General features: G+C 44.5%; 3 protein-coding genes across 8 annotated transcripts; 1 reads left to right on the top strand and 2 right to left on the bottom strand.

Moving 5' to 3' along the window:
- Window positions 1-1049: 1049 nt before the first annotated feature.
- On the bottom strand, window positions 1050-5291 carry NDUFB9 (NADH:ubiquinone oxidoreductase subunit B9). The gene is made up of 4 exons (XM_068672621.1): window positions 5151-5291; window positions 4639-4831; window positions 2248-2361; window positions 1050-1292 (listed from the first exon to the last, which is right to left on the bottom strand). The coding sequence occupies exons 1-4, from the start codon at window positions 5234-5236 to the stop codon at window positions 1161-1163; spliced, it is 525 nt and encodes a 174-aa protein (XP_068528722.1). The 5' UTR covers window positions 5237-5291; the 3' UTR covers window positions 1050-1160.
- Window positions 5226-20660, top strand: TATDN1 (TatD DNase domain containing 1). 5 transcript variants are annotated; one of them, XM_068672617.1, is made up of 12 exons: window positions 5226-5345; window positions 6011-6076; window positions 6978-7027; window positions 8231-8294; window positions 9512-9655; window positions 9756-9798; window positions 13968-14053; window positions 14180-14220; window positions 15647-15723; window positions 16396-16466; window positions 17380-17506; window positions 20434-20660. In XM_068672617.1, exons 1-12 carry the CDS (start codon window positions 5324-5326, stop codon window positions 20534-20536), a joined length of 894 nt encoding a protein of 297 aa, XP_068528718.1. In that variant the 5' UTR covers window positions 5226-5323; the 3' UTR covers window positions 20537-20660. The 5 variants fall into 5 exon arrangements, with proteins under 5 accessions (XP_068528718.1, XP_068528717.1, XP_068528719.1 ...); XM_068672616.1 differs by lacking the exon at window positions 5226-5345 and adding an exon at window positions 5352-5534; XM_068672618.1 differs by lacking the exon at window positions 5226-5345 and adding an exon at window positions 5353-5593.
- Window positions 20161-27916, bottom strand: RNF139 (ring finger protein 139). 2 transcript variants are annotated; one of them, XM_068672614.1, is made up of 2 exons: window positions 27531-27916; window positions 20161-23247 (listed from the first exon to the last, which is right to left on the bottom strand). In XM_068672614.1, exons 1-2 carry the CDS (start codon window positions 27712-27714, stop codon window positions 21431-21433), a joined length of 2001 nt encoding a protein of 666 aa, XP_068528715.1. In that variant the 5' UTR covers window positions 27715-27916; the 3' UTR covers window positions 20161-21430. The 2 variants fall into 2 exon arrangements, with proteins under 2 accessions (XP_068528715.1, XP_068528716.1); XM_068672615.1 differs by lacking the exon at window positions 27531-27916 and adding an exon at window positions 25418-27292.

The raw sequence follows: 27916 nt of genomic DNA, 5'->3' as shown, positions 1-27916 counted from the left end.
CCCACATGCAGCTACCAGGCAGCAGCCTGATTTATTTCCTTGCCACTGTGACAGATTCATTTTTGTCCCCAGGTTTCCATTTGTCATGAAGACATTAAAGGAAAACTCAAGGTGCTTTGGCTGGAAACCCGTCCTGTTGTGAGGATTTGAGCTTCATTCCCCGTCTCTTTATGGCTGTTACCCCATGCACTGATCGGCCAGGCTGAATCATTGCAAACCACAGCCCTGCCATTCCTACACTGAGCGTGAATTACCCGCATCTACACACACAAAATGCACAAAATGCTTGTTCTGTTGTGTTCCTGTGAGCACACGGGCACCAAAGCTGCCGACAGCCACCTGCAGCTGCAGAGCTGAGGGCTGGGGGAGAGGCAGAGCAGGCTGAGGGGTTTTGCCCTGTGATTTTACACTGCCCGGTCAGCTTTGCCTCCATGTGTTCTTAGCCCTTCATAAAGCATTTGTAACTGAGGTAAGTGCAATCCTGGGAGAGCAAGCCCTGTACTAGAGACCTGTGTACGAACACCCGACACCTGAGGGGGGAGAAGAACCAGCTCCACCAGAGGGCAGGGAACAGCTCCAGCTTCCTCCTAAGACAAACTTTTAGCAGTGGAATATATGAAGACAATTTCTTTGTCCTTTTAAACAAACTCAAGCATGTAGACATACTGAAGATGACTATGTAAAAGCCAAATTAAAATCCCTTTTTTGTTGTTTTTATCTCCAAGCTGAAGATGTTTAGTCCTTAAAACAGCTAAAATGAAGCTTATAATTTTTTCTCTGGGAACACGGTTTTTATGCGGATACTTTTTCAGTCCCAGTAGTCAGGTTTTCCAACTCTTGCTGTTAAAGCTGTGAAAGCTGCAGTAAGTGTTCAGCTTTCTAGAACTCACTCTGCTGTTAGTATCCCACAAAAATCCCTTCACTGGCTGGTCAAGTATATACCATATACTCTAGGTACACAGTGTAGATGTTAGCAGTCACCTGTTCTACACCACGCCAACTGGAAGTGTGTGCCTGCTGTAGTACGAGACCAGAATGTCACAAAAACATTTTCAGTTTCACTTCACTTGGCTTTATTTCGCATGGCAGTAGCATATGTTCACTGGCATACCTACTGCCTACAGAGGAAGGATCACTTCAACTCACATGCAGTAACACTTTCACATGGGCATTTCACGGGGCCTTGTCACAAACTGCCACCACAGCGGTGGCAGATGCCCCTCCTTACGAGCAGGAGGCAAGGCTTCAGTCTTTGGACCATCACGTGGAGTTTCTTCTTCTAATTGCTTGACCTAGAACACAAGACCAAAAAAAAATGCTTTAGTGCCCAAGAAACTGACCCCATTTCAGAAGGAGAGAACTAGCAGTAATGCCTTCAGTTGTCCTCACTACTCATTCGCAAACTCGGTAATCACTGCAGGCTCATATTACCTAATTAAGAAGGACTTTCTAAGAGGGAAAAGTGGTTTACAAAAGAATTTTTTGCTTAAAAGGTCATCACTTCCTTGTAATTCATGTCTGCCATTGCTAAATAAAGTGCATTCTCTCATTTCTTTGAAAATCAGCAGTTAAATTACAGGTCCTAAAACACTCCCATACGAGTCAGGAGGAGACTTCTATTTTTGCATGCCCCCAACAGCCCTTTAGATGTCATCAATTAACGTTTCTTGAAGCTGTGTAAGTGCTGGCTGCCACTGTGTCAATTCTGACAGAAGTGACACGTTACACGTAATCCACCTAGTTCTCTATACCCAAATCTGAAAATTATTTTGGGATAATCAACTTTTTCCAACTGAAGCTCAATTTAAGTTGACCAGAAATTAGCCTGGATTCCCAAATGATGAAGTCCACAGTAAATAATTATTAAAGGTTCATCCACAACACATTCAGAGCTTCACAACAGCAGAAGAGGAACTCTGCTCATTCATCTCTTCCCATCCCACTTCAGAATTTACTAAAAGAGCTACAACAGCCCTGCACTAACTGAAAGGATGGCTGCAGGTTCAGCACCCATCAAATTCAGCCATCCAAATTCCCTTCATGGCCTTCAGGAAGCTGTAGCTCAGATCTGTACACACATTTCAAGTCAAGCCAGTATTTCACACTGAAAAATGTTCTAACAAAGCAGAGCCTAAGACCACAGCAGGCATTCAACATTCTCACTTAAAATATTTTCCAAGAGCACAGCTAAATGCCACACAAAGTGCTTGCTAAAGCAGCTTCCCCTGCCATCGAACAAGCACTGACCTCTTTCTCCCAGCTTTCCTGCTTCAGCTTCTTCCACTGCTCTCTCTTGGCAAAGTAGTCAGGATACATTGCCTTCTCAGAAGGATGCCAGTAATCCAAGCACCATTCAGGAATCTGTTAAAAAATAGCAACAAAGCAATAGCTTTATTATGTATGTATATAAAAACATGTAAAATCTCTATGTAGAATACTAACACACGAAAGAACTGAATGCACTCATTAAACCCGTTATTAAAATGGATAAATAACCCATGAAATAAAGCACGACATAAAACCAGCATGTAAGAGCTATCTACTTTCAGTCACGAGTCACCACACGGCAGAGGGCAGAGCTTTTAATCTGTTTTGTGGATTCTCCTTAGTCAGAGGTAAAGTGATAGCAACTCGCTTAAATCATAGCATCTCTAAGACAGACCCCAGGTCACCTCCCTTTACTCTAAAGCTCCTGAAATAATTCCATCTAGGGGAAAAGATGGATTTTCCTCCCCTCCTATCCCCAAAGGCAGCAGGTTAAAGATCCCTCTCTGCAACTATTAATTCATTTTGTTTGACAGCTCACTTCTGCTCGTCTACAGCTATTCCAAAAATTAGTGGCCTTTAGATCTTGATTATGGTTCAACCTCCAGAGGACTGACCCAGCTCTGGATGGATATCCTAATAAAAACTGAATTCAGAATTCTGCGGCAGCATATTGGTTTGCTTGGTTTGGAGAAAAAAGAGGCTGAGAGGCGACCTCGCTGCTCCCTGAGCTCCCTGAGGAGGTGGGGAGGGAGGTGCTGGTGATGGCAGGACACGTGGGAATGGCACAAAACTGCACCAGGGAAGCTTCAGGCTGGACATCAGGAACAATTTCTGCACCGTGAGGGTGGTCAGACACTGGAACTGCCCAGAGAGGTGGTTGATGCCCCAAGCCTGCCAGTGTTCAAGAGGCATCTGGATAATGCCTTCATTAGTGTGCTTTGACTTCTGGCTAGTCCTGAAGAGGTCAGGCAGTGGGGCTAGGTGATCCCTGAAGGCCTCTTTCAATGGAACTATTTTATTGTGCATCACTGAATGTTAATATTTTAAAGATAAGAACACTGACAAAAAAAAAAAAAAAAAAAAATCTATGTTAAAATTAAGTTGTTCCACTATCATCATTTATCCAGTGACATTTGCAGTTCCCTGCTGTGATTCTCATCGCTGAATAAAATTATAAAATTTTGGCTTTACAGAAAGAACAGACCAGCTATTAAATACAGATATATACGTACCAAGCACCACTACAAAAAAAAATAAAAATCAAACAGGCAGAGATTTTAAAAAATTACATTTTGTAGCTGCATCTACAATGGACAGTCCCTGATAAACCAAAAAGCCTTGATAGCCACTTGCTTAAAGCACAGGCTTAGCATTTAAAACAGGGCAAAGGAAAGAAAAGTAAATCCATTTACATTTCTGTATGAAAACTGATCATTGCTCAACTGACCCTTTTTCTGCTTTGATTTGTTTTCACCATTCTCTCTACTACTGCTGAGGCTCATGACCCTGGCATAAGCTTTAGTTCTCTTCTTCCATTCCCACTCATATGCTGCCTCTTTTTTTTTCTTCTTCTTCTTTTTGCTGCCTCTAAATCCGTGCCAGGTTCTTTCTTTCACATGGCTTCTCATCTGTAAGGAGCTGATGAGATCTAGTCTTTTGCATCAACACCACCTTCAAGATTTGGGAGTAAAAGGGTACATGCACTCTCTAGATCAGTGCTGACGTCTCATGGTGTATTAAAAGGGCCAATGCCAAAACAGTGAAAATGCTGTGGTTTGTTATGAAGCCTGTTTTTTCACTAATACATCGGGGGGAGGAGCCAAGCTGCAGAGTGCCTTACATTAAGAACAGTGCTGCTATTTTTAAGCATACAGCTCAACATAAAATGGTCACAAAGAAACTTATTTGGCACTGCAGTGGATCGAGGGAAACGGTAATTTGTGTCATTACTGAAAATGCTGGAAGAAGGAAGGCCAAGTGAAGAGAAGCTCCCCAGCAGCCAGGCTGACACCAAGCTCTGACAGAACCAGAGACCAGGGCTGTGACCAGACGTCACCACAAAGGGTGGTGCTGCTTCTTCCCTGTCCTCTGTCACTGCCACCAACCCTGTCACTCTGTCTGTCTGACCCATCACCGAGCAGCCTCCAGTTGCTTAAATCCCAGCAAAACCAAGCTGGCCATCCTCTGACAGAGCAGCCAGCTCCATTTCAAGTGATCACACAAACACGACTCCCAGGCAAGCAATGCGACTCCCAGCACCGAGCTGAACCAAACTGCGGCCATATTAAAGCCTACTTAACACCTTCCCCTTCTTTTCAGGGCCATGAGAGCGAGGTAAGCACGCTGACAGCCACCCCATAGCCCCCTGACCTTGTAGCACTCGTATCTCTCGTAGGAGGTGCCACCGGGGGAGTCGGGGAAGATGTAGGGCTGGGGGTGCTGGTGTGCCCAGAACTCCTCCTGGCCGGCCTTCAGCAGCTCGGTGGCCTTCACCATGTCCTTCACATCCTTGTTCTTATCGAACCGCTCTCTCAGGATGCAGGCGAGGTAGCGGTACTTGTCCCTGCAGGCGCACGCGGTGTACAGGGGATAAAAAAATAAAAAAATATTACAGAGAATATGGCAACATCCTCTATTAACCTTACACAAAAACAGGGCTCCTGAGGGCCTCACGTCCATAAATCCACCACCTTTGCAGGCGGTGACAAGAGGCTGAAGAGACATTTTGGCATTTTCCTCACCCTTTCAGCCACATTTATAGGAAAGGGACGAGGATACCCCCTCCCCCCCAACCCCATGGGGGTCCCGTCTCGGTGGGGAAAGCCGGCAGTGGGGGCTAAGCCCTGTCCCGCTCCTTACACCTCGCCGCCTCCCCTCCTCACCGGTGGATGCACCAGGACTCCAGGTGCCGCAGGGACTTCTTGTAGAGCCGCAGCACCTTCTGCTGGTGCGTGAGGTACGCCGCCATTTCGCGCTGCCCTCCCCTTCACCTTCATGCGCTCCGCCTCACGGCAACGTGGCGGCCGGGCGCAGGCGCCGAGCTCCGCCCGCCGCCATGAACCGAGCCAAGCTCATCGGTGAGGGGATGGGTGGCTTAAGGGGGTCTCCGTCTGTGTCCCCGTCCCCCTTTTCCTCGTATCTGCCGAGCCCCAGGTCCCTCCGTGCTCCCCCCGGGGTCGGGGCTGAGGGACCCGCTCCCCGCGAGGCGCTAAGCGCTGGCCGCTGTGGTGACATGGCTGGTGCTTCGCCGGGGTTTGTCGCCCTCTGTAAGCCCTGTCCCCCCGCTGCCAGGGCCGAGGTGCGTGCAGGCTGCCCTTGAGGAGAGGTTAGAGCCGATAAAAAAGGGTTTGGGGACACTTATGCCCTCTTTGGGGCTTTCTCTGAGGGGTTGTCGTGCGCCCATTGAGGTCTCCCCCACCCACTAAATTCAGGGGGTTCCGGCAAGCCCTCGCCCTGCTTTTCGCAGGACGATAATCTTTAGTTTTTATCGAATTGGCTTGGATAAAAGCATTTACAGGAACGCCGAGTTAAAGGCTGTGTGCCAGTTTTTGCGTTTTGCCTTCCCTCCTACTGCTGAGGTGAATTGGGAAAGCCCAGGCGCTGGCTGTAAGCAGTGCCCAGGAATCTGCCTGTGGTGGTGATGGCAGCTCTAATGTATGCCTCTTAAAATACGTCTGGAGGTCTCAGAATGAAATGTGGAATGATGCTAATAACTATGTTTGGGTTTTGTTTGTTTTTACAGATATCGGTATTAACCTTACAGACCCTATGTTCAGAGGAATCTACAGGGGAACACAAAAACATCAAGGTAAAGTTACTCTTCTTAAAAGGGAAGCCTTTTGCTTGTCAGAAAGTAAGATTAGATTTTTTTTTTTTCTCCAAAAATAAGATATTGGATTGGAAAGGACCTTAAAGCCTGTCTGGTTCTACCCTCCTGCCCTGGGCAGGGACACCTCCCACCAGCCCAGGTTGCCCAAAGCCCCATCCAGCCTGGCCTTGAGCACCTCCAGGGATGGGACACCCACAGCTTCTCTGGGCAGCCTGTGTCAGTTCCTCACCACCCTCAGAGTACAGAATTTCTTCCTTATATCTAATCTAAATCTACCCTCTCTTAGTTTAAGCCATTACCTTTTGTCCTATCACTGATTTATCACAGGTAAAGAGTCACTTCCCAGTTTTCCTATAGGTCCCCTTTAGGTACTGGAAGGTGAATTTAGATGTTCTACGCAAAATATTTCTTTTTTTTTCCTACTGAGTTGCTTCTATTCAGTTGTTATATAGGTGACTACTTTGAGAGCAGAATGCAATGCTGATGTATTCACATTCAGATAATGTGGAAGAAGCTCATCTGAGAATTAGGAACAATAAACTATCAAAGTATTGCATTGCTGAGTCATAGTTATTAGAAGTGATGTTTTTTTCTTTTGTACTGTTCATATATATATATATTCATATTACATATTATATGTATATAATTATATGCATATATATTCAAGAGCCTCCTAAAATACGTGAAGAATATCCACTGATTTTTGGACTTAGATCAGGTCTTCAGTTATTGCATTCTGCTATTATTTTTTAAAGTGTCGTTCAAAGATTGTTCGTGATAGGAATTTTGATTGCATGAAAGAAATTTTTAGTTCAAAAGTTGTTAAAGTATGCCACAAAACCTTAAGTTCAGTTAGTGATATTTCTGTAAAATTTTGCAGATGACCTTTTGGATGTGGTAGAGAGAGCAGTCAAAGTTGGCGTTAAAAAGGTAATTTCTTATAATTAGAAAACTTATTCAGTATTTTAAACTGCTTTTAAATATTTTGTTTTCATAGTGCACCAGTATGAAAACAAATGTTTCTGGAACTTGCACTGGAAAATGCACTTTCTTTAGTGCCATAATGCAAAAATATTCTGTGCAGGTAGCATTGTATTTAGGTTGCAGTTCATTAGGTGCTCAGGATATAGTTCAGTATTACAATATGTGATCTGTAGAGTTTCCATTATACAGTTTACACAGAATGATGTTCTCCTCTGACCTATTGTAATTGTTTGTTTGTTTGTTTGTTTACAGAAGTTTTCACATTAGTTATATTATGAGCAACAACTCTTGTCTCTTTTTATCCTGTGTGACTCTTACTGTACAGTTACTGCTACAGGTCCAAACACAAAAAACTGTGATGGTGAACCTTCAGGTATTTTGATAGGTAAAAGTGGCAGAAAAGCTGGAAGTACCTGTGAAATGTTATGGTTGATACACCTGAATGTCTGCTAGTAAATATTGGCAAGTTTGTAACTGTTACCTTGAGATCAGTCTTCTCAGCAGTGGACCACACTGCTTTAGTTATAATACTCTAGCCTGCCTATATGAGCATCTCTAAACTCAATAAGTTATAAAGGCAAAAATATGAATTAAAGTAAAATGCATCACACGCTGTTATGAGCTGTTCTGCTGTACTGATAGGCTGGATCATTAGAAATAAAGAAATAAACCCTCCTCTAGAAGAGGAACAGCCATCTTGATGGTTTGCTGAAAGGCTCTTGTCTGAAAGAGTGCGAAAAGAGATGAAAAAAGAAAGCACTGCTGATGGGGAAGGTACCACACTGCAGCGAATACAGAATCATTGTCCCTCCTGCTGTATTTGTATGTGCTACAGTGACTCAAAATTTCTTGAGTCATTGTCTTAGAACTTAGCATTGCTGCAAATAGAAGTATTTTACTCATTTAATGGTGTGAAATAATTAGTATAAAAGGTACTTGATTAAAAAAAAAAATCAATTTCTGCTACCTAGACTATTTTCTAGCTCCTGAGGACCATTGAGATGTGTTACTGAATTATGAAACTTTGTCATATATACATTAGTAATTGCCTTCTCTTGTTTTCTCTCTAGATTCTTAGTTCTGAGTATTTTCTTAAACATTGTGTTTGGTGTTCAAAGCAGAACATACTGACAGTACTTTTCTTCCAAGTTTTTGATCACAGGTGGGAGTCTACAAGACAGTAAAGATGCATTGCAGCTGGCGCAGACCAATGGTATGTTCGCTTTAAACTTATGTTTTCAGTCAAAAATACAATCTTCTCAGAATTAACAGTTTAAAAGGAACAGCCCCTGGAGGTATTTACAGAATCTCGGATTAAAATAAAAAAAAAATAAATCATGTTTCAGAGTGGGATAAATGCATTGTGCGTGCCTTTATGTTACTATTTATATCCCTGGGTGATGGAAGCAATTGGCCATTGCTCTATTTTCTATTTATAGATAATTTGATGTTTAGAAAAGAAAACTACACGCGTTTCTGGAAGCAGAAAGTTTTTTTTTGCCAAGGCTCTCTTCCAGAAATAATCTGAAATGCTTGTATGATGTGGAATGCAAATTTCTTGGTGATTTTTCTTTTTACTGTAATTTACCAATCTATCATGACCAGCTGAACAACAGGGGTACCTTCCTCTTTATTGTTCTCATGGTTTTCCCTTTTTTTCCACTGAAGGGACTATGTCCTTCCCTTTCTTCCTTAGGCAAATATCATTCCACTGATTACTTAAAGATGTATTTGAACTGCAAAACACACATTAAAGTACTGTTTACAGAAAAAAATCATAAAGTAATTTAGGTCGGAATGAACCTGAGGGGGAAACCTGTTCCAACTGAATCCACCTCCCAACCTCCATCAAAGCAGGACAAACTTTCATACTAGCTCAGGGCCTTTATATACATGTGTGTATATATGTATGTATATATTTTCCTTCTGTGCTCGTACATTCTTTGTAAAGGCACTTTTAGTGTTGGCACTGAGGTAATCTGGATTGGATTTTTGGATAAATCAGGCTAGGTGTTGCTTGCAAAATTCATTAATAGCTAACTTGGAGGTGTGAAGGGAAATCACATACCACCTACAGATCTTACAGCAGAGGGTAACCTGATTTCTAGGTGATCTCAAGAGGTAGGTGCCTTTGAACCTCAGCAGTTCAGTGACTTTTTCAGGGCTGCTGCACCAGAATAGTTCACCTCAGTACTGCATCTAAACGATGGGCAGTAAAGAGAAGCCTCCAGCCCTGAATAGAGACACTGTCTGGCATCATTAAAGCACAGAGTGTCAGTGTAATAAAGTCACAAATACATTCAGAAGGAGTTTCCTTCTAAAGTTAAGAGCAATAAGGATAAAAAAAAAGTTCAGATTCTGGCTATACTTTACATAAACTCATTTTTTTTCTTATTTTACTTAAAACCTTCTAATGTTGTCTTGCTTTAGATATGTTTTACAGTACAGCTGGCTGCCATCCCACGCGCTGCGGAGAATTTGAGCAGGGTAGCCCAGACCAGTATTTATCTGAATTAAAAAATCTGATTGAAAAAAATAAGACAAAGGTAATAGCAGTCGGAGAATGTGGCCTAGGTAAGTGTTACCTTAGTGTTTTGATATTATTTTTTCCTTAGGTAAATGAAAAAGTCCTGTCACCCTAACTAACTGGGGGTTTTGTTCTTTCCAATTGTAGATTTTGATAGATTAGAATTTTGCCCAAAGGACACCCAACTCAAGTAAGAAACTTTGCATGACTCTAAGTTGACTTTGTAGCAATTTACAGAAATGTTTTCTGTGTTTTATTCTCCTGAGTAGCATTTTGTATAGTTCTGCAATTTGCTTGTTTTATTTAACAAAAAAGTGACTTTAAAGAAGGATGCCTGCATTGAAGAAGTGCTTTGCTCTCCATTTTGCTGTCTGCCTGGTATTGACTCACACGTCCTTTTGTGTAAAATCCATCAGATTTTGTTGGTTTCTGGGTATGGCAGATACTCGTTCTTGTTAATACTGAGGAACCCTTGAAGGCTCATAGGAAGAATAATATAATTGTGGTGCGTGAAAGAAGAATTAGGTTATTGGAGTGGAAGGTGTGGGGGAGGGAACAGCTGTCAAAAAGGATAAGTGAGCAGTGGAGAAAAGGAAGCCTTTACTAAGGGTAATGCTTGCTGAGATGGGTGAGAGCTGATGAAAAAAAGAACCTGAGGAGCTGGAGAGAGCTGTATATTGAGGTAATCTGTGCAGCAGAGATACTGGGTGGAAGAAACACCTAAAATCAGCTCACATTTTCTTAGTGAAAACCTCTGTCTACAGAGAGAACTGTGGACGGAGGTAAGTGTAGGAAGAAGTAAGTGATTCATCCCTCATCTCATTTGCATTTATGAATTATCTTGCATATCACTGCAATGAGCAGATGTAGTCACTGGGGGGCAGTGGTTAGGTGTGGTTTTTCTAATTGCCACATGTTCTCAGTGGGTAGTTAGTCAGTTCTTTGTAATGCTACAGTCATACAGTAAAATATTCACTGAATTGGACTGATTTTTTTTTCCTTGGTAGCATTCTACCTGTACATTCATCCCATACAGCAACTTCACTGGTGCATACTGTGAAGAAGTGCTATAGATAAAAAATAAAAAAATAAACAAACACCTGTTTATTTTCTGTGGCAAGCTAAGACACTGGAGGAATATCCTATTTTAAGATCCTTGATGCTCTTGAAAGAAAATTTAAGGAAAAAAAATGTGATTGTCCTTACCTAATGAACTGTAGCTGACAGCCTGTAGTGAAAATCGTCTAATTGGATGGATTGAAATTGGGTTCCAAGGCAAGAAGTGACAGGGTGGAACGGAAATCACTCCTAAAGTGGTAGGTGAATCCTTACTAATTAAGGTTGATAATGATGGAAAGTCTTTACCTGAGCTGTTTGAGTGAATCAAATGAAACACATAAATCTAGCTCCAAAGAGCTCTTTTGAAAGCCCTTGCTGGAAGTTGCAGGTGGAAGTAGGTGAGTGATGAAAAAGCCCAAAGCAAGAAATGCAAGGGAGCAAAGAACTGCTGAAAACCTCAAGGACAGACAGCTGCAAACATTGTGTTTGCAAACTCCTTATCTCCTAAACAGGCGGCTTTCTGTGCTGTACACCTTCATGTGTTTGTGAAGTGTGGCCGGAGTGTTTGAGGTTGGTTTGTTTTCGGTTTTGTTCAGTCAGTATTGGGTTGGGTACGGTCATGACCTTTCACAGGCCAGAGAGCAAGTTCTTCAAATTAATGCTCCATGTGTGCTTGATAAATGAACAGAAGAGGAAGGCGAAGTGTGAAACGCAGCACAGCTGCTGGTGGGCAGCACACCAGCTGTCGGCTGGGCTGCAGCTCAGGTGGTGGAGCAGCCGCTAGGATGGCTGTCAGGAGTTACCCTGTGGAAGAGGGGTGTGACAATTTCCCTGTGGGTAGTATCTGAGCATGACCTCCAGTTTATTTAGCATTTAATCATGATTTTTTTTAGCTATCCTGTGTTTCCTTCTGAATAATTTCCGCCTGTAAAGATGGAAATGATTGTTTCATCCCGTTTCTGGGGTTGAAAAGCTAATAAAGATGAAATTCCTTTGCTGAAGCACCACTGGGAACTCTTTGTCTGAAGCTTTCTCCGTTTTCTTAAGTTGTCCAGCAGTAAGTGGTGATTTGGATGGTAGGTGAAGGTGGTGCCTCCGTGTTATGGAGAAGATCACATTATAAACAGACTGATGAGTGTATAGAAATTTCACTTCTGTGCTGCTGTGATGGGCTTATGGGGCTCAGGGGCACGGAAAGCAGCAGCTGCAGCTCTGTCAGTGCCTTGGTTCCAAACCTGGAAGTACCACGGCGTTTAATCTTTGTGGTCAAAACTATATCTGCAAACAAACATGCAGGAATGTTCTCAAACTTCCTTATTGAGATGAGACAGAGTGAGCACTGAATGAGTCTCATCCGAAAGAAGGTGGCTGCTCCTTAAGTACTGGACCCAGTAAGGTTTGGGTGCCTGCTGATCTGTATTGTTGCATTCTAATCACCGTATCTCTGATTTCTTTACAGTTTTCCATAGTTCCTTCCCTATGTTTTTTTCTTTCCTTTTTCTTCTCTGGGAACTTCCCCATCAACCTCCCCTGCAGCTAGATACAGAAGAAGCTGACATCACCTTCCTGTTTGTAGGGGCACTTAACTGCGAGAAGGGTACTGGTCTCGGAGGTACAAAATTAGACTGCAGTTGGCCCATGGGTTAGTCATGGGGGTTATTTGCAGCTCAGTCTCCAAACCTCATTTTCATATGAAATGAGTCTTCTACAGAATGAAAATTGACCAATTGTAGCTATTTAACTGCAAGAGTAATCATGAGTTGCAATTAAATTTATATTTAGTCAATCTAAACTAAGCACAGTATCTAAGACTAAAGAGAAAAATTCTCAGTAGGGGTAATTCCTTCTCCTGAATTTTCCTGACAGTTTTTAACGTTAAGTCCATTTCTCTTCCGCCTGTTTTATCTCAGAGATCCACACTGATGCACAAGGAAGTTAACTTTTATCACAGAAATAGCAACCTGCAGTACACAGAAAAGTGAGAATTGCACAAATCAAAATGACAGGTGGTGCTGTCTTTTTTTTGTTTGTGTCTACTTCTTATTTGCGTGTTATAAAGATGTAAAACTAATGGTTTGCTGCCATTTTCTCCTGTTCCACGTGAGTCATACACAGTGGTATGTAGACACCAGCTTGCCTTTGTGTCTGACACCTAATGGTGGGAATGCCCCTAGGCTGCTTTTCACCTGAAGCAGCCCCACGTGTGCATACAGACCCCGACTTCTGGACAGAATGTTGTCCTTCTGTCCTGCCCAAGTAACATCATTTTTCATGTTACATATGGCTACTGAGTCAGGTCTGCACTGGTGGCCCTCTGCCATGCCTAAATTCCTCTAATCTGTTTCCTGAGCGCTTGCAATTTGCATGGCTGGGTGTAGTGTGACAGACAAAAAGAAATGGTGAAGGATAATTAATGCTTGGGGGTCAGAACTAGCACATGACAGGATCAGTTCAGTGCTAACTAGTTCCCTTTAGAAACTGGCTGCCTATTTACCTCCCATCTGCCCACGTTTTTATGTCTCTCCATAGGCTGGCTGCCTCGCTGTCACTGCTCCTTCAAAGGGAAAACTAGAAGTGGAAGGTAGGAGAAGGATAAAAATGAGTGAAAAGGAAGGGATGCAGGCACACAGCAGGGAGGAGAATTGGAAGGAGTGAAGGCAATGAGCAGAACAGGGCAGAAGTAAGATGCCTGATACTGGTACTCATTCCACCCCAAGAAAAGCAAGACTGCCCTTCATGCAAGACCAACCAAAAACTCCAAACTGTTACTTCTCAGGCCAGCCAGCTCGGCTGCATGGTTTTGGCCATTTGAGGCTACAGAAGTTTTCACAATGCTCCCTCCCTCACCCTCACAGCTTTTATGAACGCTTCTTGAAATAGCGGTCTCCACGCGGTACGCTCTCTTCCATTCCTGAAATTTCAAAACCTCGTGGAGAGAACAGTCAGTTCCTGTTTCATGAAAAATATCTAAATAAAACCAAGTTCCACCAAGACCCACTCTACACGAGGTTTGCACCCTTTGCAGATATATTTATGCCTTCTTCCAGTGTTGGTGCTCCTGACCACTTCCTACCCACCTTCAGGAGCAGGTCACTACTGTATGAATGAATATAGAATGAGGAAGAGTTTCTTTTAAACTTGAGCTCTTAAACTGTACGAGTGATAGCTTTTGTATGGCAAATCTATTAATTCAGTCTTCACCTCTGGAGGGCAAAAAGGTACAAGCACTGGAAAAAACCTGTTCTGCTATATTTAGCCTTAGACTGAGTTTCTGTTTAAAAGTGATTTTTTATTTTACAGATATTTTGAAAAACAATTTGACCTGTCAGAGCAGACAGGACTGCCCATGTTTCTTCACTGTAGAAACTCGCACGCTGAATTTTTAGGTGGGTTTTGTTTGAGAGTTTCAAGCAGTAATAAATGCTGAATATGAAAAGTGTAGAAACCTGACTCTTTCACCTTTGTCTGTTGCAGAGCTCTCTTATATTTTTTTTATTTATTCCTTTTCATAGACATAATGAGAAGAAACAGAGAGAGATTTGTTGGAGGGGTGGTAAGTGTGGATGTCGGAGTGGGTTTCATTTTTACCTGCATGTGTGTTGTGTGTGGAGGATGCGTGTGAATGCAGTCATGGGACTTCTTGTTTGTCACGGAGCCTGGGTATGCCTCCAGTTACACGCTTTCAGCTATTACAAGTCAATATCAGCAATCCAGTCACATTTTTTGGTATTTCTAAATTACTACGGTATTTTTGTTTTCATTGCTTATTCAACAGTTGTTGTTTTTAGGGAGGGTGCTGCAAGGTAAGAGGATAGGCTGAGAAAAAGCTCTGCAGCTGACACGAACAGTTTTTCTTGGCCTGTCAGAAGGACAGTTTAAGCACCTTATAATTGATGTTGGCCTCTTTCCAATTCTGCAGTGTCCATAACTGCAGTGCCTTCAGACCACAGATAATTTGGATGTATGTCCCCAGTGGAAGCCATAACCTCAGACATTTGCTTCTGACATCAGACATTTTCAAATTACATCCAGATGTGACTTTTCATTGCTTTCTGTCTTTAGATATTCAAATCGTGTGCTTTAATTCAAAAGCATAGCAGGAAAAAAACGTTGGATGAGATGATTAAGAAAGTCCAGCAACCCTCTTTCAGCTTCCCATTACGCCAGGGTCTTTCCAAAAGTAATACAAGCTTGGATTGTTCTGTGCCACTACCATCAGGCACACACATCTTACCCTAATGTCGCAGTCCCCAAGTTTCCCCGTTGTCACCACAAAAACCTTCCCCAGCTCAGTGCTTGTCACGCTATGCGCTTACATCATACTGCACAGCCTCGCCTTCCTTCCTCTATTCTGCAGAGCTGGTAACGAGTAGAGAAGCAAGGAACAGGCACCCTCTGCCATGGCTCATTCCCCTCGCAGGGTGGGGCAGCAGGCAGGGTCTCAGGGAAGGAGAGCGGCAGTTTCCAAACGTGTTCTGGTTTGCACCCTGTGGCCTGTCACTTGCCTCTCTGCTGGATCCGTATGGCACAGACTGCCTGCTTGCTGCGGACTGAGGTCTGTGAAGAGCGTAAAGCTGGCCCTTGTTCTCCCTGACAGAGTCCTGGAGGGAATGCAGAGGCAAGAACATAAAAGTTCAGCACAAATGGGGTTGGGGATTGTTCCCTGTATGGTGCCCCGCCTTCCAGCTGTCAGCTACGGGAAGTTCCTGGGCCAAAAGTAGGATCGCTGAGTGGGCCTTTTCCGCGTACATTTGTCACTAATAACATGTGGTGAGCAGTTTTATTGCAGCGTGAGCTTTGCCTAAATTCAGAATCAGATGCACCATGTCCCATCTCTGTCTGAATTCCTGAGTAATGCACTCTGTGCACAGGTATTCATGACACAGATACATACCAGCGTGTACTTGTAAATGACTGGAGATTTAGGTGAAGTCTGTGTATTTCTATTACATGCACAAACATATATTTATGCCTTCTAGGTTCATTCTTTTGATGGCACAAAGGAAGAAGCAGCAGCTATAACAGATTTGGATCTTTACATTGGAATAAATGGCTGGTGAGTTATTTCCAGGAAATAAAGCTATTTTAAAGTGTCAGCTGCAGTGAACTCATTACTTTCTTTTAAACGATGAGGTCAAGTTTTCAAAGCTCAGTAGGCCCTTAATCGGCTGACAGATTTAGAATTGCACTCGTTAATCTCTTAGCTACAAAAAGTTCCTAACTCACAGCTCAGGAAGTTAATCGAGCCTTGGGTCCTTTCTGCTACCCTCCAATCAATCCTTGTTTGTAAATAAATAAGGACTGAATGTGGAAGCAGGCTTTCTGTGAGGCGCCTTTAAAATAAAATAGCGTAGTTTGAAATTGCTGTGTTAAATCCAGGAGTAAAGCAAATGCAACCTGATCAGCCTTATGGACTGGTCTCACAGGCTGAACCTCAGCAGTCATCTGGTCAAAAGTCAGCCAGCCTGACTTCAAGTTGCATGGCTTGGTGAGGGCTGGGCAAGGGAGGCAGTGCGGGTGGGGGTTCTGCTTACACACCAGGTCGAGCCAGCTTCACTGTGTAGCTCCCAATCTGCTGTTCTCTGCAAGGTTTGAAGTTGCAGGAGCACTTTTTAAAGTAAAACAAATTTTATTAATTATTTAGGAGGCTGCTTTTGCTACAGAACAACAAGCAAAGTAATTAAACAGTTTTTTTTTTTTTGTTTGTAACCAAACTCTGATCTTCTAGTTCCTTGAAAACAGAAGCCAACTTGGAAACCCTGAAATCGATTCCTAGTGAACGATTAATGATAGAGACCGGTAAGATTTTATATCTTGCTCAGCAGTTGGTGACTTACGTGCTCTTAGGCAATAAGATGTGTGTGCACAGCAATGATAAGGCAGGGTCAGGAATTAAGGAGTCAGGAGTAGAAAAAGGGCTGCCAGTTGCTCTGCTTTGGAAGACAGTTCACGGCTCCTTCTCAGCCTTCTGCTAGAGGTAAGGAGCTGCCTTGCCAGCTTCTGGCATGACAGGGGAAGATAAAAAGGACAAATTAAGAAGCCCACATTCCCAGTTGTATTGAGATACCAAAATCCTGCTGGAGTGGTGGAAATGGACCGTATGCAGGGCGATGGCTACGATGTCTGACCAGTAGCAACAGTAATGGCAACGGAAACAACAACAGCTCTATAAATGGAACGAGCTGGGAGAAGGCTTCAGTTCCCCTCTTGGGCTAATGAGCAGTGATTTTAATTTACTGAGCAGGGGTGGGATTTTTTTTGCACGTACGTTTTACATATTAGTAACTGTCCATTAAAAAAAGCAGTATTTATTTGAATTTCTCAATCTGAGAGAAGGGGGAAAAAAAAAAAAGCAAACTGCCTAAAACCTTGCATTTATTTGCACATAAAATATAAACCAGTTAAAAAACACAGGAGATTTCAGTGGAACAGATGCAGTGTATCTCACCATCTTTGTTACGCCAGTGGAAGTTAGTGCTATATATTATTGTTGCTGATACTTCAGAAAGTAAACTTCTAAGATAATGGTATGAAAATACGAAGATTGTTAAGATGTTAAATTGCCCAAATCTCTTAAATTCCATTTTGGACTGGAAGTCATTGCTGGAAAGAATTTGCTAGAGCTTTTGTCTGTGGACGTAGTTGATTAAACCATCTCATGGTATTCTCAAGTGATTGCATGCTCCTAACTCTGTCTTCCAAATGAAACTAGATGCGCCTTGGTGTGGAGTGAAAAATACCCATGCTGGATCAAAATACGTAAAAACGACATTTCCTACCAAAAAGAAATGGGAAATAGGGCACTGCTTGAAGGACAGAAACGAACCCTGCCATATAATGTAAGTGTGCTGCTGTAGTAGTACGAAAAGTACTTCAAATCTCACGGGGGGGGGGAAACAGCAACAGTTCACTGGAAGTGTAGCAAATAGAAATGAGTATAAATTTATTGAAACTTATGTAAGGTATTGCTTAATTGGCTCTGAAAAAAAAATAAAAGGTCTTTATTTTTCCATTTTGGCAATTCTGGATGTAAAAAGCTCCCTGAAAACTAAACCAATACTGTTTCTGTCTTTTCCCTCAGCATGTTGGAGAATTGAGAATTAACCAATTCATTTAATTGGTTAAACCCCGTACAGTAACCTGGGTTTGAACAAATTTTGCTCAGTTGCAGTTATTTTTAAGACTGATAGAACCTAGAGCTGTGCAGCTCTCTGAGGGCTGAGCTCTGAGGGAGGACAGCACGAGATACGGGGTGGACAGAAGCGACCCAAACCATTCGTACAGCTTCTCCCAGGCCCTGAGGAGACCAGCCGTGCTGTGCCATGGTACAAACTGCTGTGATGTGGATTTGCCTGGGATCCTTTCTGTATTCTGCTGCTGTGCTGTAAAAAAAAAAAAAAATGGGTTCATGAAATACTGATCCTGTGAAGTTTAGCTATGAGTAACGGGTCGACATACAGATCAGAGAAAGAAACTCCTAGGGGTACAGGACATAGAATTTAGATGTACAGAAACTTGGTTTCCTGCCACCTCTTTGTAATGCATCCTCCCAGAGGTGGAAAAAGCAAGGAAACATGCCCTGTTTTAGTGAAAATGTTTAGTTATCTCCGTTAAATAGCTTTGGCAGATGAAATGCCTCAAGTTTTATGACTGTTAGCACAATCTGGTTGGTGTCACGGCAGGCTTCTCTGTCATCTTCTCATTATCAGCTCCTGGAAAAGGAGTTCAGGAAGGTTTCTTGTGGCGTAGCGCCTGAATGACTTCAGTGCAGCAAGTTAAAGTTCACGGCTGTACTTATACAGCTGCAAAGCCTGTTTGTGTGATCAAAAGATCTTTTCTTTGCTCAAAGCCTCTATGTATTTCTCCGAAAAGTTGTGTAAATGACCTGTTTGGAACTGGATTTTGAAATAGTTCTCACGATGCTACGGAAGAACCTAGGAATTTGGCAGTGTCTAAGCAAGAGGTTATGTGACAGCTGAGGGCAGTGCCGTGTTTTTGAGAGGCCTGAAGAAACTTCAGAGAAAAAATTGATCGTGCTAAAACTTACACAGTGACTCTACCAGTGTTCAGATATATTTCTGTGCAGTTACTTTGCTCTTTGAAATTAATTTTATTTTGAACCCAACACTAGCACAGAAGGGCTATTTCAGTATTGAGGCTTTCTGAGGTCAGTCCATGACTGTGGAGTAGGGAAGAGATCAACCAAAAAAATCTTGTTTAGCTTAACCTTATTTCAAACCAACTGTCCTTTTAAAATTAATTATAACCTTTACTGGATGTAGATTAGTAACCTGAGAACCTCTTAAACCTTAGGAAGCGCAGTATTTTGTGACTTCTCGAGCAGCGTGATCTGTTGTGAGTGGAAAGGTAGCGTGAGGCCACAAACTATATTTAATATTTAGGGTATATATGCTGTTTAATATAGCTCCGTTGGCAGGAGGGTTTTTCCACTTGTCTTTTTTTGGTGGTGAATGGGGGCGGGGGGACAGCTTTCAATTCTGCTGGTGATTTTATATATGTATTTTATATATATATATATATATATATATATATATATATATATAAATAACTGCACTACCCCCCTTGGAAGCTATTTTTATTGAAATTCTAGCCACCAGAGGCTTTTTTTTTTTCTCCTGCAGTTTTCATACACACAGTGTCACAGAAACTTGTAGGATGCTACAATAATACACCCTACTGCATCCTTGTGAGGATCGGTACCTGAAAGCCCCACCAAAACTCTTCAGGGCTGAAATTCTTTGATACTTGGCAGATATTTCTGTGTAGGCCTGATTTTACCCCATCTTCTCTTGAATATCTCCTTAAACCAAGAAGCTGTTTGGCTGCAAAGCACGGGAGTGGGCATGAAATGGGCTAATTCTTCACCGAGGAAAATACCAGTATAAAAGGAATAGTTGGGAGCAACTTTTTCTACTCTGCCTCCTTCAAAAAGAAGTTTAACTGTTGTATAAGTTGTGGCAAACATCCAGAACCCAAACACCATTGAACTTGAGGTCCTTCATCTATATTACAAAGCAGCTTGCTTGCTTTCCTACTGCTAGGGAAAACAAAATATAAAGCCTGTTAGAAATTGTACAGAATGTAAACTATTTTTCTGTACACACAAGTGTTAGGAAATCAAGAAAAAAAATACAGAGACAAGGTTGTGGCTTGTTTTTGTCTTACGAAGTGTTACTACTACTCATTCAATTTATTTTGCCACCTTTTCCCGGGTTGTATCAAGGCCACAGGCCTTTTATAGTGCTTATTTAACATCGACTACTACTACCTGCGTGTATTCCTCACAATACAGAGAAAGGGGAGGTTGCAATGACCTCTTTTGGCAGCTGTGCTCTCGGGTAGGTTTATAGCTGGAATTTAAGCTTTGCCATAAACCCGTTTGTTTATAGTGCAGCTTTAACCTTGAAAGGAGGTTAATGAATTTCAGTCTGAGGAATCAAGACCGCTGATAAAGACATGCACAAAGTGACACTTTCTTTGAAACAGAAGGCTGTTTAATAACCTCTGAACAAGAGTCAAAAGACCGAAGATGAATCTGTACCAGGGAGCAACCCGTGTTCAGGGAATGGACGTCAGTGACTTAGAAGTGAAGCTGTTTGCAGGTTTGAGCATCTTACTCTGGTGCTCTCAAAGGAGGTTTTTATTCCAGGTGAATCTTAGTTCCTGATGTACATACAGATGTGACAGTCTGACATATGTTCAGTGCTGAGTTTCAGCATCTCTAATACCCATCTTTCTTTTTTAGTCAAATCCTGGAAATAATGGCAGCGGTAAGAGAAGAAGACCCGCTCGAGTTGGCCAATACGCTATATAACAACACTATTAAAGTCTTCTTTCCAAATATGTAAAGTTGTTCTTCTTACGCTCACTCAGCATAACTTAAGACTGATCATATCTGCAAGTTCTTATCAATGGAAGCCAGTATGTAGTGCTTTTTTTTTGTACAAGATTAAAGCTGATTTTGAAAAAGGTGGTCTGCAGTGGTACAGTTTCTCAGCCCTATTTCCTTTGCATCAAGATTGAGGATCAATTTTTAAGATAGTCTAAGCTAGCAGCTCTTGTTAATACGTGTATGCGTTGCAAAATGACTACCAGGCTGCTGAGTTCACATGTAGAATACTTCAAGTTACTACTGGTAATTCAGAAGTGCTTAACAAATCAAGTGCATGCTTTACTACTTTACCCCAAAGCTTAACAGGTTCAGTTTTTTGTTCCGCATACACAAATGCTGTAGCATTAAGCCTACCAGCCTATTTTTTTTTTTATTTTTATTAATACAACTCACTAGTTTTTAAGCAATAAAGCTCTGCTAATACTGAATTTGTAAGTAAAGCTACTTTGGTTCAGGCTTTTTGTTTCTGATTGGAGCTGTTGAACAGTCTGCTTTCACCAATAGTTTTCCTTTACATCCAGAACTCATTGATCAGGGATTACTGCTATACAGTCTTTGGCACAGCATTCTCACTACAGCAATTAAAGAGTGTTTTTCCAACCATCTTAAAAACATGAAAACATTTTATTCCATGTACAATAATGTACATAATTTAAGGTGGTCATGAAAGAGACCAGCAAGTTAGAGGTATATTTACAGTAGCACACACCACAGTAAACAACCACCATTCACAGACTCAACATCAAGATACTGCTGTTGTGCTTAGGTATAACAACTACAAAGTGATACTTTTTTCATCTGTTGAAGTCAATTTAAACAAATAATACCTCACAGCTTAGGAAAGGACTTCTTAATCACCCAGAGAGTTAGAGTTAGCATTAAGAGTCTCATTCAAGTGCTGTTCCACACAGTCATCATCGTCATCGTCATCTTCGTCACTCTCTGAACTGTCATTATCTTCATTTAATTCATTTTCAGCATCAGCAGCTTCTTCCGCAGCTTCTACAGGACCTTCGTTGGGTGCCACAAACCCACTGTTGTTAGAGACGTTGGCGTTCTCCTTGTCCTCAATGTACACCTTCTGGTGGCACATGGGGCACGTGTCCTGAATGTACAGCCACTTCCGAAGACAAAGTGCATGAAAGTAATGGTTGCAGGGCGTAATGCGAGCAGAGGTGGTGAACTCGTGGTAGCAGATTGCACATACGTCGTCTATTTCGCGTAGCCGGCTGCCTTTTACCTCGGGAAGGGAGTTGATTTTCTTCACAGCAGTCCTGCGGTTTATAAAAGTCTTCCAGCCGTTCTTGGCTTGCAAGTAGATGTTGAAGTACGCGTGCAGACACATCATGCAAGCGCGGATCTTACTTCCTGACTCAAAGATCATTGTGTAAGCTCCGTTCCCAAACATCATCACTCCAAAAATGAACTCGATAATATTGCCAGTCGAACGAACATAATAGACATAATCATCGAGTTTCTCCCACAGCACATTATAGTAGCCATCGATCATGAACAAAATATAAACAGTGATAGAAACGATGACTTTTAGGCAAAGCTCGACGCAGAACGCCGTGACCGCGAAAAGCCACGTGTTCAGGGCGTAGTGGTGCCACAGGACGTAGCTGAGCAGAACCGGCAGGACGAAAAGGCAAGCCGAAACGAACAGCACGGGGAAGTGTCTGCGGAACGACGAGACGTGGGAGGCACTGAGAGACATCAGCACGGGGTCTGTCATTCCGTGGATGAAATGCAGGACTGCGGTCAGCAGAAGGCACATGTTGCGGCTCAAGCGAACCAGCCTCTCCTCTGGTTTCAGGCCGCTCAAGCCAGTCTGCAGGGCCAAAATGAAAAACAAAACGGGCGCTACGAAACCCAGCCTTTTGTCATCCTCGTCGGTCGAGCCGATGAAGGCCAAGATGCCGAGCCCCAAATAATGTGCTATGGAGGAGATGACGGCGCTCATGCCTAACACAGTTAAGGTAGAATCGCACCCGCTTATTATCAGGCTGCAGATCAGCTCCCAGCAATTATCCCATGATATCAAAAACTTGTCTTCCGTGTTGGTTTCGGCCATCTTTACAACGTACGTCAGCACCACGGCCTGTGCTGTGAGTCTCGTCAGCCAGAAGACCCGCAGGACCGCCGGGAAGCGAATCCTCTTCCACGTATCCTCCATCAGCAGCTGTAATCCATAGATGCGGTACATGTGCCTCACCAGCAGGTAAACATACCGCACCGAGTAATAGAACCATTTAATTTTTGTAACCAGAATGGCTGTGGTGTTCAGCGTCAGCACGAGGCCTGAAAGAAAAACCAGCACCTGCCGGACGCTCACGGGTAGCTCAACAACCAAGCCGATGACAGGGATCAGTATGTCCAGGATGATGAGCTGGGAGTAGATGGACTGCACGTTCAGCAGCGTCACGTATCCGATGCCGAAGGTCAGCTGGAGGATAGAAAGCGCCATCCATAGCGAGGGTCCCTTGTGGGGGAGGAACTGAATCCCAAACGCTGCTGTGTAGTAGGCACTGTAGAAGTTGATGTGCAAAGAAGCGTAGTAATTCACCAACACTGAAGTTGCAGCCAGCAGGAACGCCGAGGCGATCATGTAGAACTTGAAAAGTGCTCGCTGTTGTAACACCAGAACAACACTGGACACAAAGACACCTGAAAGCAGATGGAAAGCATTTAGTTCTCGGCAGAAAGTGACCGACAGATTTCACCTATTAGCTTCGGAGAAACGTTTACATCCATTACTGCTTCCCTGTAGGCGCCCACAACTCCATGCTCCCCGCGGTGCTGCTGTCGGGGCAGTACAGGAGCCACCTCCTCTGCACTTCACATGCCTGCGCGTACGGCACCGCTGTCACCGCGTCTGTCTGCAGCCTCAGACCGAGCAGGGCCAGCTTCCAAGCCCTCAAAGATCCTTCCCAATCAGCCTCAAAATCTAAGGGCAGCTAAGCTCTAAAAGCAGACAGCTAACAGCTACGGCACCGGCTCTGTATGTACAGTCAGGGAATTCACTCATTTATCCCCATTTTACATCCCCCCACTTCACCTGAACAAGGCACTCGGCCACAGATGCTGTTTAAAGTGTTTTAATTGAACCCCATGCCCTTTTAGATTTTATTTTTTTAAACCACAGTGGTTGAAACACTGGAAAATTGCTGCAGCTTCCTGGGCACGGGGGCACTCTTCCAGTTCTCCTCAATTTGTTTTCATTTCTGATAAGGTTATCCTGAAACGCAAGCTTCATGGAAAAGACCTCCCAGTGTACCACGTTTTTGTAGGCAATTCCAAACTGTGCCACTGGTTTCTTTGCAGGTACCACTGCAAACTCGTGTCTTATTTATTACGGATCAGATTCGGATCTTGAAATTCCTGTTTGCTAACCCTTCCCTCATACCAACCACAAGCACATCGTGCCCGTGACAGGAAGCCTGGATCTTCCTATGACAAACCGTATCACGGTGCCTGTAGTACCTTTGCACCACAATTTATGCCCTTGCAGCCCGCTCCTCCTGTAGCATAACTCACAAACTCCACCAACACGCCAGCCACAGGCAGGGCCCTTCCCTAGCACTCCTGCAGCACATCCTTAAGCACTTTTTCCTTCAGGAAACTCGCTGCCTTTGTTGTGGGTGTCCCACCAGCCTCCTTTTGCTCTCCACAGCTTGTATTTCAGTAGAAGCTGCTTTCCAGCCCTGTTACAAAGCTACTGAAATCCCAAGTAACGCTCTTTTTACTGGAGGATAGGATCAGTTTCTTCTGAAGATGGTGTTTTGGATTGTTCCGAATCCTCCAGAATCAAATATGTAAACAAGGAAATATTCTAAGCCTCTGTATCTGGATCACAGGAATAAGAAATGTGGCTAAGAAGCAGCGCTCGGTTCCACCAGGGGTGCTTCCAGCTGCTCTTGACCAAAGATGAGTGACTGAATAAGAAGGAAAAATGCAAACATGAAATGAAACCAAAAGGTAGACTATCCCCCCCAAAAAGTTACCTATGCACCTTAACAGTGCTCCTTGCGAGCAGCACTGGCTTATGTAAAAACACACTCCTTAACTAATCATTAACCTTGGGAAGGTGACGGAGGAGAAACTTGCTCAGCTCTCCCACGGAAAGCTGAGACTCGTTGCACACAACGGTTTTGTGGAATTAGCTTGAAAATTTCATTGCCTGCAAAATAAACACCTACGGGAAAGCCGACGGTGCTGATGAGTTCGTGTCCTCTCTCTGAGCCTCAGGAAAGACTCAGCTGTAACAAGGTTGTTGGCTATCGGATTCTGACCCCTGAAGCCAAGGAGACTTCGTACTAACAAGGTTCCTCTGATCCATGCCCATTAATTAAATCCATTTTTCTGCCTTGCAGTACTTAGATACTGCAGGTCCCCTCGCAAACACTGACCTTCCACATGCCAGACACATCCCTGAAACGCTGCTGCAGTGAGTCAGGCGAGGGAAAAGCGACACCCACGGGTTCCTCTGAAGAGGGCCCAGTGAAAAAACATTTCCCTGTCAACAGGTGCGGAAGGGCCAAGCCCACAGGAACCTCCTGTGACACAGACCAGCGGGAATTTCGGAAGGGGTGGCGAGCACAGTGCTCCCCTGCTTATAGGAGATCACATCCATGCCGGGATGTCCCGCTGCCCCACGTTGTGCTCACCCAAGAGCAGCCCCTCTCCTCTACCTCACTGCTGCTGTTCCTCCCCGGTAAGATCTGTCTGGTGCTCCCCCAGGTGCTGCTGCTTCACTTCTGAGCACCTTTAGTGTTCCTAGCAGTGCCTCCCCACTTCCATCTACCTGTCTCGCACGGCCTCCAAGCACAGCACTTACTTTTAAAATCGTTCCTTGCCCTGCAACAAATCCCTCTCCTATTTCCTCCTTGTGCTCCTGCAGTTTGTCAGTACCTTTTTGCAGCAGCACACTACCTAAAATTCAACTTCCAGCCAGAGGCAGGGCTCAATTACCTGTGCTCGTCAGTGCTGCGATCACGTGGAACTGCCGAATTGTTTTGCCCTTGTCCCCAGCCATCGCTCGTAAGCCCGCATCTCTACAGACTCCGGTATTATTGCAACCCTCTCCGAACCCCGTGCCCTCCCTGGGGATGGACCGCTTTCTGAAGGAATCCTTTTCCTAAAAGTGAGTGGCGGAGGAACCCAACGGAGGGTTCCTGCAGCGAAACACTTTTAAAACCATTCAGAACTCCACTTAGCCAAGTAAACTGTGCTCCCGGAGTATTTCAGAGCTGTAAGCTGTGCATTTATCCTGTCCTAAGCAGTGCTGTGCTACGAGAAAAGCTTAGATCAGTCTTTCAATGCCAGCAAACAGCAACTAAAAAGGGGCAATTTCCCCTGTATTTAAATACAGAAGGACACAAGACAAATATTTCAGCTTACCCTAACAACAAAACCCCAACCCTGTAATCCTTAAATTCAGAGGAAGATATAAAAATAAATAAATGTGTAAGCCTGAACAACATGGAAGGTCTTTACCATCCTCTCTAAGTGGTTACATTTTTAATTTTTGGAAAGCCAAGAACCACAGAGCACTTGTCTCAAAGTACAAGACATACATAAAGTCTTACATAAACTGTTCCCAAAGCTCCTGTGCAGCAGTCAGGGGAGGGATCACCCACTCCTTCCCCCAAACCCTTCCAGAGAAGTGATGATATAAACACGGTCCTGAAGAGCTCCTTCATAATTCAGCCCCATTACCACGCTCCTAAGAGAGATCATCCGACAACACATCCACCCGCCTCGTTTACATCGGATTAAGTTCCAGGCACTTCCTACAGCATCTGGATCACACAGCGAAGGGCTCCTCAGCTGGTTTGGGTGAGGCAGGGCAGTGCCATTTCCCCTTAAAAAGGAGCCATTTCTCAATGAGGCACTCTTAGTAATGACAGAAGGGTGGAACAAAAGGTCCAGAAAAGGGGCAAGAGGGAAGGAGAACCCCTCCTGCCCGTCCCAGAGCCCTCAGGACCAGCAGCAGGGCAGGGCAGGACGTCCCAGGGCTTGCTGCTGGCCGCAGCCCTTCCCCAGGTGCTGCAGGGAAGCAGCTGCTTTGTGTTTTTAATTTCTTTGGCTCTCCTCTTACCTGCTCACCATCCCCTTGGCCCTCCTCTCTTCACCTAGCGCCCTGCTGTCACCACCACACTTCTCGCTCTTTATTTTTCCTTTTAACCTCTCCTGGAGTTTCCTCCCCTGACAGGTGTCCCACCCGCGTCCTTGCTCACACAAACACCAAAATCACACCAAGTTAACACGTCGTGGGCCTGCAAACCCTCCTGCTGTATTTCGGGGGCTCCTTCCCGTCACGGCAATCCCAGCTCCTGTATAATTCAGTGTCAGCAGCGGGCAGCACGAGGGCACACACAGAACCCCTCTTAGCATTACATCCCACACTGAAAATAGCGTGGGATAGGCGTAACAGTGAATTAACCTTTATCTCAGGAAAGAAAACAGCATCTGAGGGTCTGGGGGGCTTCCAGGGGTCGGTTTGCTCTGGAGGAGGAGGAGAAGAAGGAGGAGGAGAAGGAGGAAGAGCAGGGAGCCCCTGAGTGCCCAGCAGCAGGCAGGGGAGCGGGATGGGAGCCACCAGGAGGGGCAGGGGAGGAGAAGACACCCTGAAGGCCCCAGCAGAAGGGAGGCAGAGCTCAGAGGACACCAGGGAGCCGCTCCGGGCCGCGGGAGGGCAGGGGAAGGAAGGAAGGAAGGAAGGAAGGAAGGAAGGAAGGAAGGAAGGAAGGAAGGAAGGAAGGAAGGAGCCCATTCCCCACGGCAACGCCTCAGGGGCCGCAGCCAGGCGGGGACAGGCGACAAAAGGGACGGGGGGGGGGGGGGGGGGGGGGCAGGCAGGGCGGCTGTAAACAAGGCCGGAGGGCATGGAGGAGGGCAGGAGGAGGGCAGGAGGAGGGCAGGAGGAGGGCAGGAGGTGTCCGTCTCACCCAGCAGCCGCAGCAGCACGGCCAGCAGCGCGGCGCCCACGGAGGAGCCCCCCGGCAGCGGGGCCGCGTTGAAGATGGCGTCGATGAGGAACAGGCTGGGCACCCGCAGCGCGACCTCCAGCCCGCCACGCAGCCGCGGGCCCAGCCGCAGCCAAGCCAGCTGCGGAGGGCCCGGGGCCGCCATATCCCAAAAATAATAATAATAATAAAATTAAAAAAAAAAAAAAAAAGAGGCTATGAAGGAACGAGGGCGCTACCACCACGCTCCCGCCGCCTCCTCCTCCTCCACCGCCCGGCCCGGCCCGGCCCCCCGCCGCGCCGCCGCCGCATCCATGTTCCCTCAGCGCTGCCTCAGCGCTCCCGGCCCCGGCCGGGCCTCGGGGAGG

This window comes from Anas acuta, chromosome 2, assembly GCF_963932015.1.
Source record: "Anas acuta chromosome 2, bAnaAcu1.1, whole genome shotgun sequence".
In the NCBI taxonomy this organism is placed as follows: domain Eukaryota; kingdom Metazoa; phylum Chordata; class Aves; order Anseriformes; family Anatidae; genus Anas; species Anas acuta.
The sequence above is the reverse complement of the archived record's forward strand: the minus strand, read 5'-3'. Positions and strand labels throughout refer to the sequence as shown.

Bases quoted from the DNA above. Each gene is read 5' to 3' on its own strand.
- RNF139 (XM_068672614.1), bottom strand. From the start codon at position 27,714: ATGGCGGCCCCGGGCCCTCCGCAGCTGGCTTGGCTGCGGCTGGGCCCG. The intron at 23,248-27,530 runs GTGAGACGGACA...ATCTGCTTTCAG, and splicing joins CGTGCTGCTGCGGCTGCTGG to GTGTCTTTGTGTCCAGTGTT.
- TATDN1 (XM_068672616.1), top strand. From the start codon at position 5,354: ATGGGTGGCTTAAGGGGGTCTCCGTCTGTGTCCCCGTCCCCCTTTTCC. The intron at 15,724-16,395 runs GTGAGTTATTTC...CTGATCTTCTAG, and splicing joins TACATTGGAATAAATGGCTG to TTCCTTGAAAACAGAAGCCA. The intron at 16,467-17,379 runs GTAAGATTTTAT...AAATGAAACTAG, and splicing joins ACGATTAATGATAGAGACCG to ATGCGCCTTGGTGTGGAGTG.
- NDUFB9 (XM_068672621.1), bottom strand. From the start codon at position 5,236: ATGGCGGCGTACCTCACGCACCAGCAGAAGGTGCTGCGGCTCTACAAG. The intron at 2,362-4,638 runs GTCAGGGGGCTA...ATTTTTTAACAG, and splicing joins AGAGATACGAGTGCTACAAG to ATTCCTGAATGGTGCTTGGA. The intron at 1,293-2,247 runs GTCAGTGCTTGT...CTTGTGTTCTAG, and splicing joins AGGAAAGCTGGGAGAAAGAG to GTCAAGCAATTAGAAGAAGA.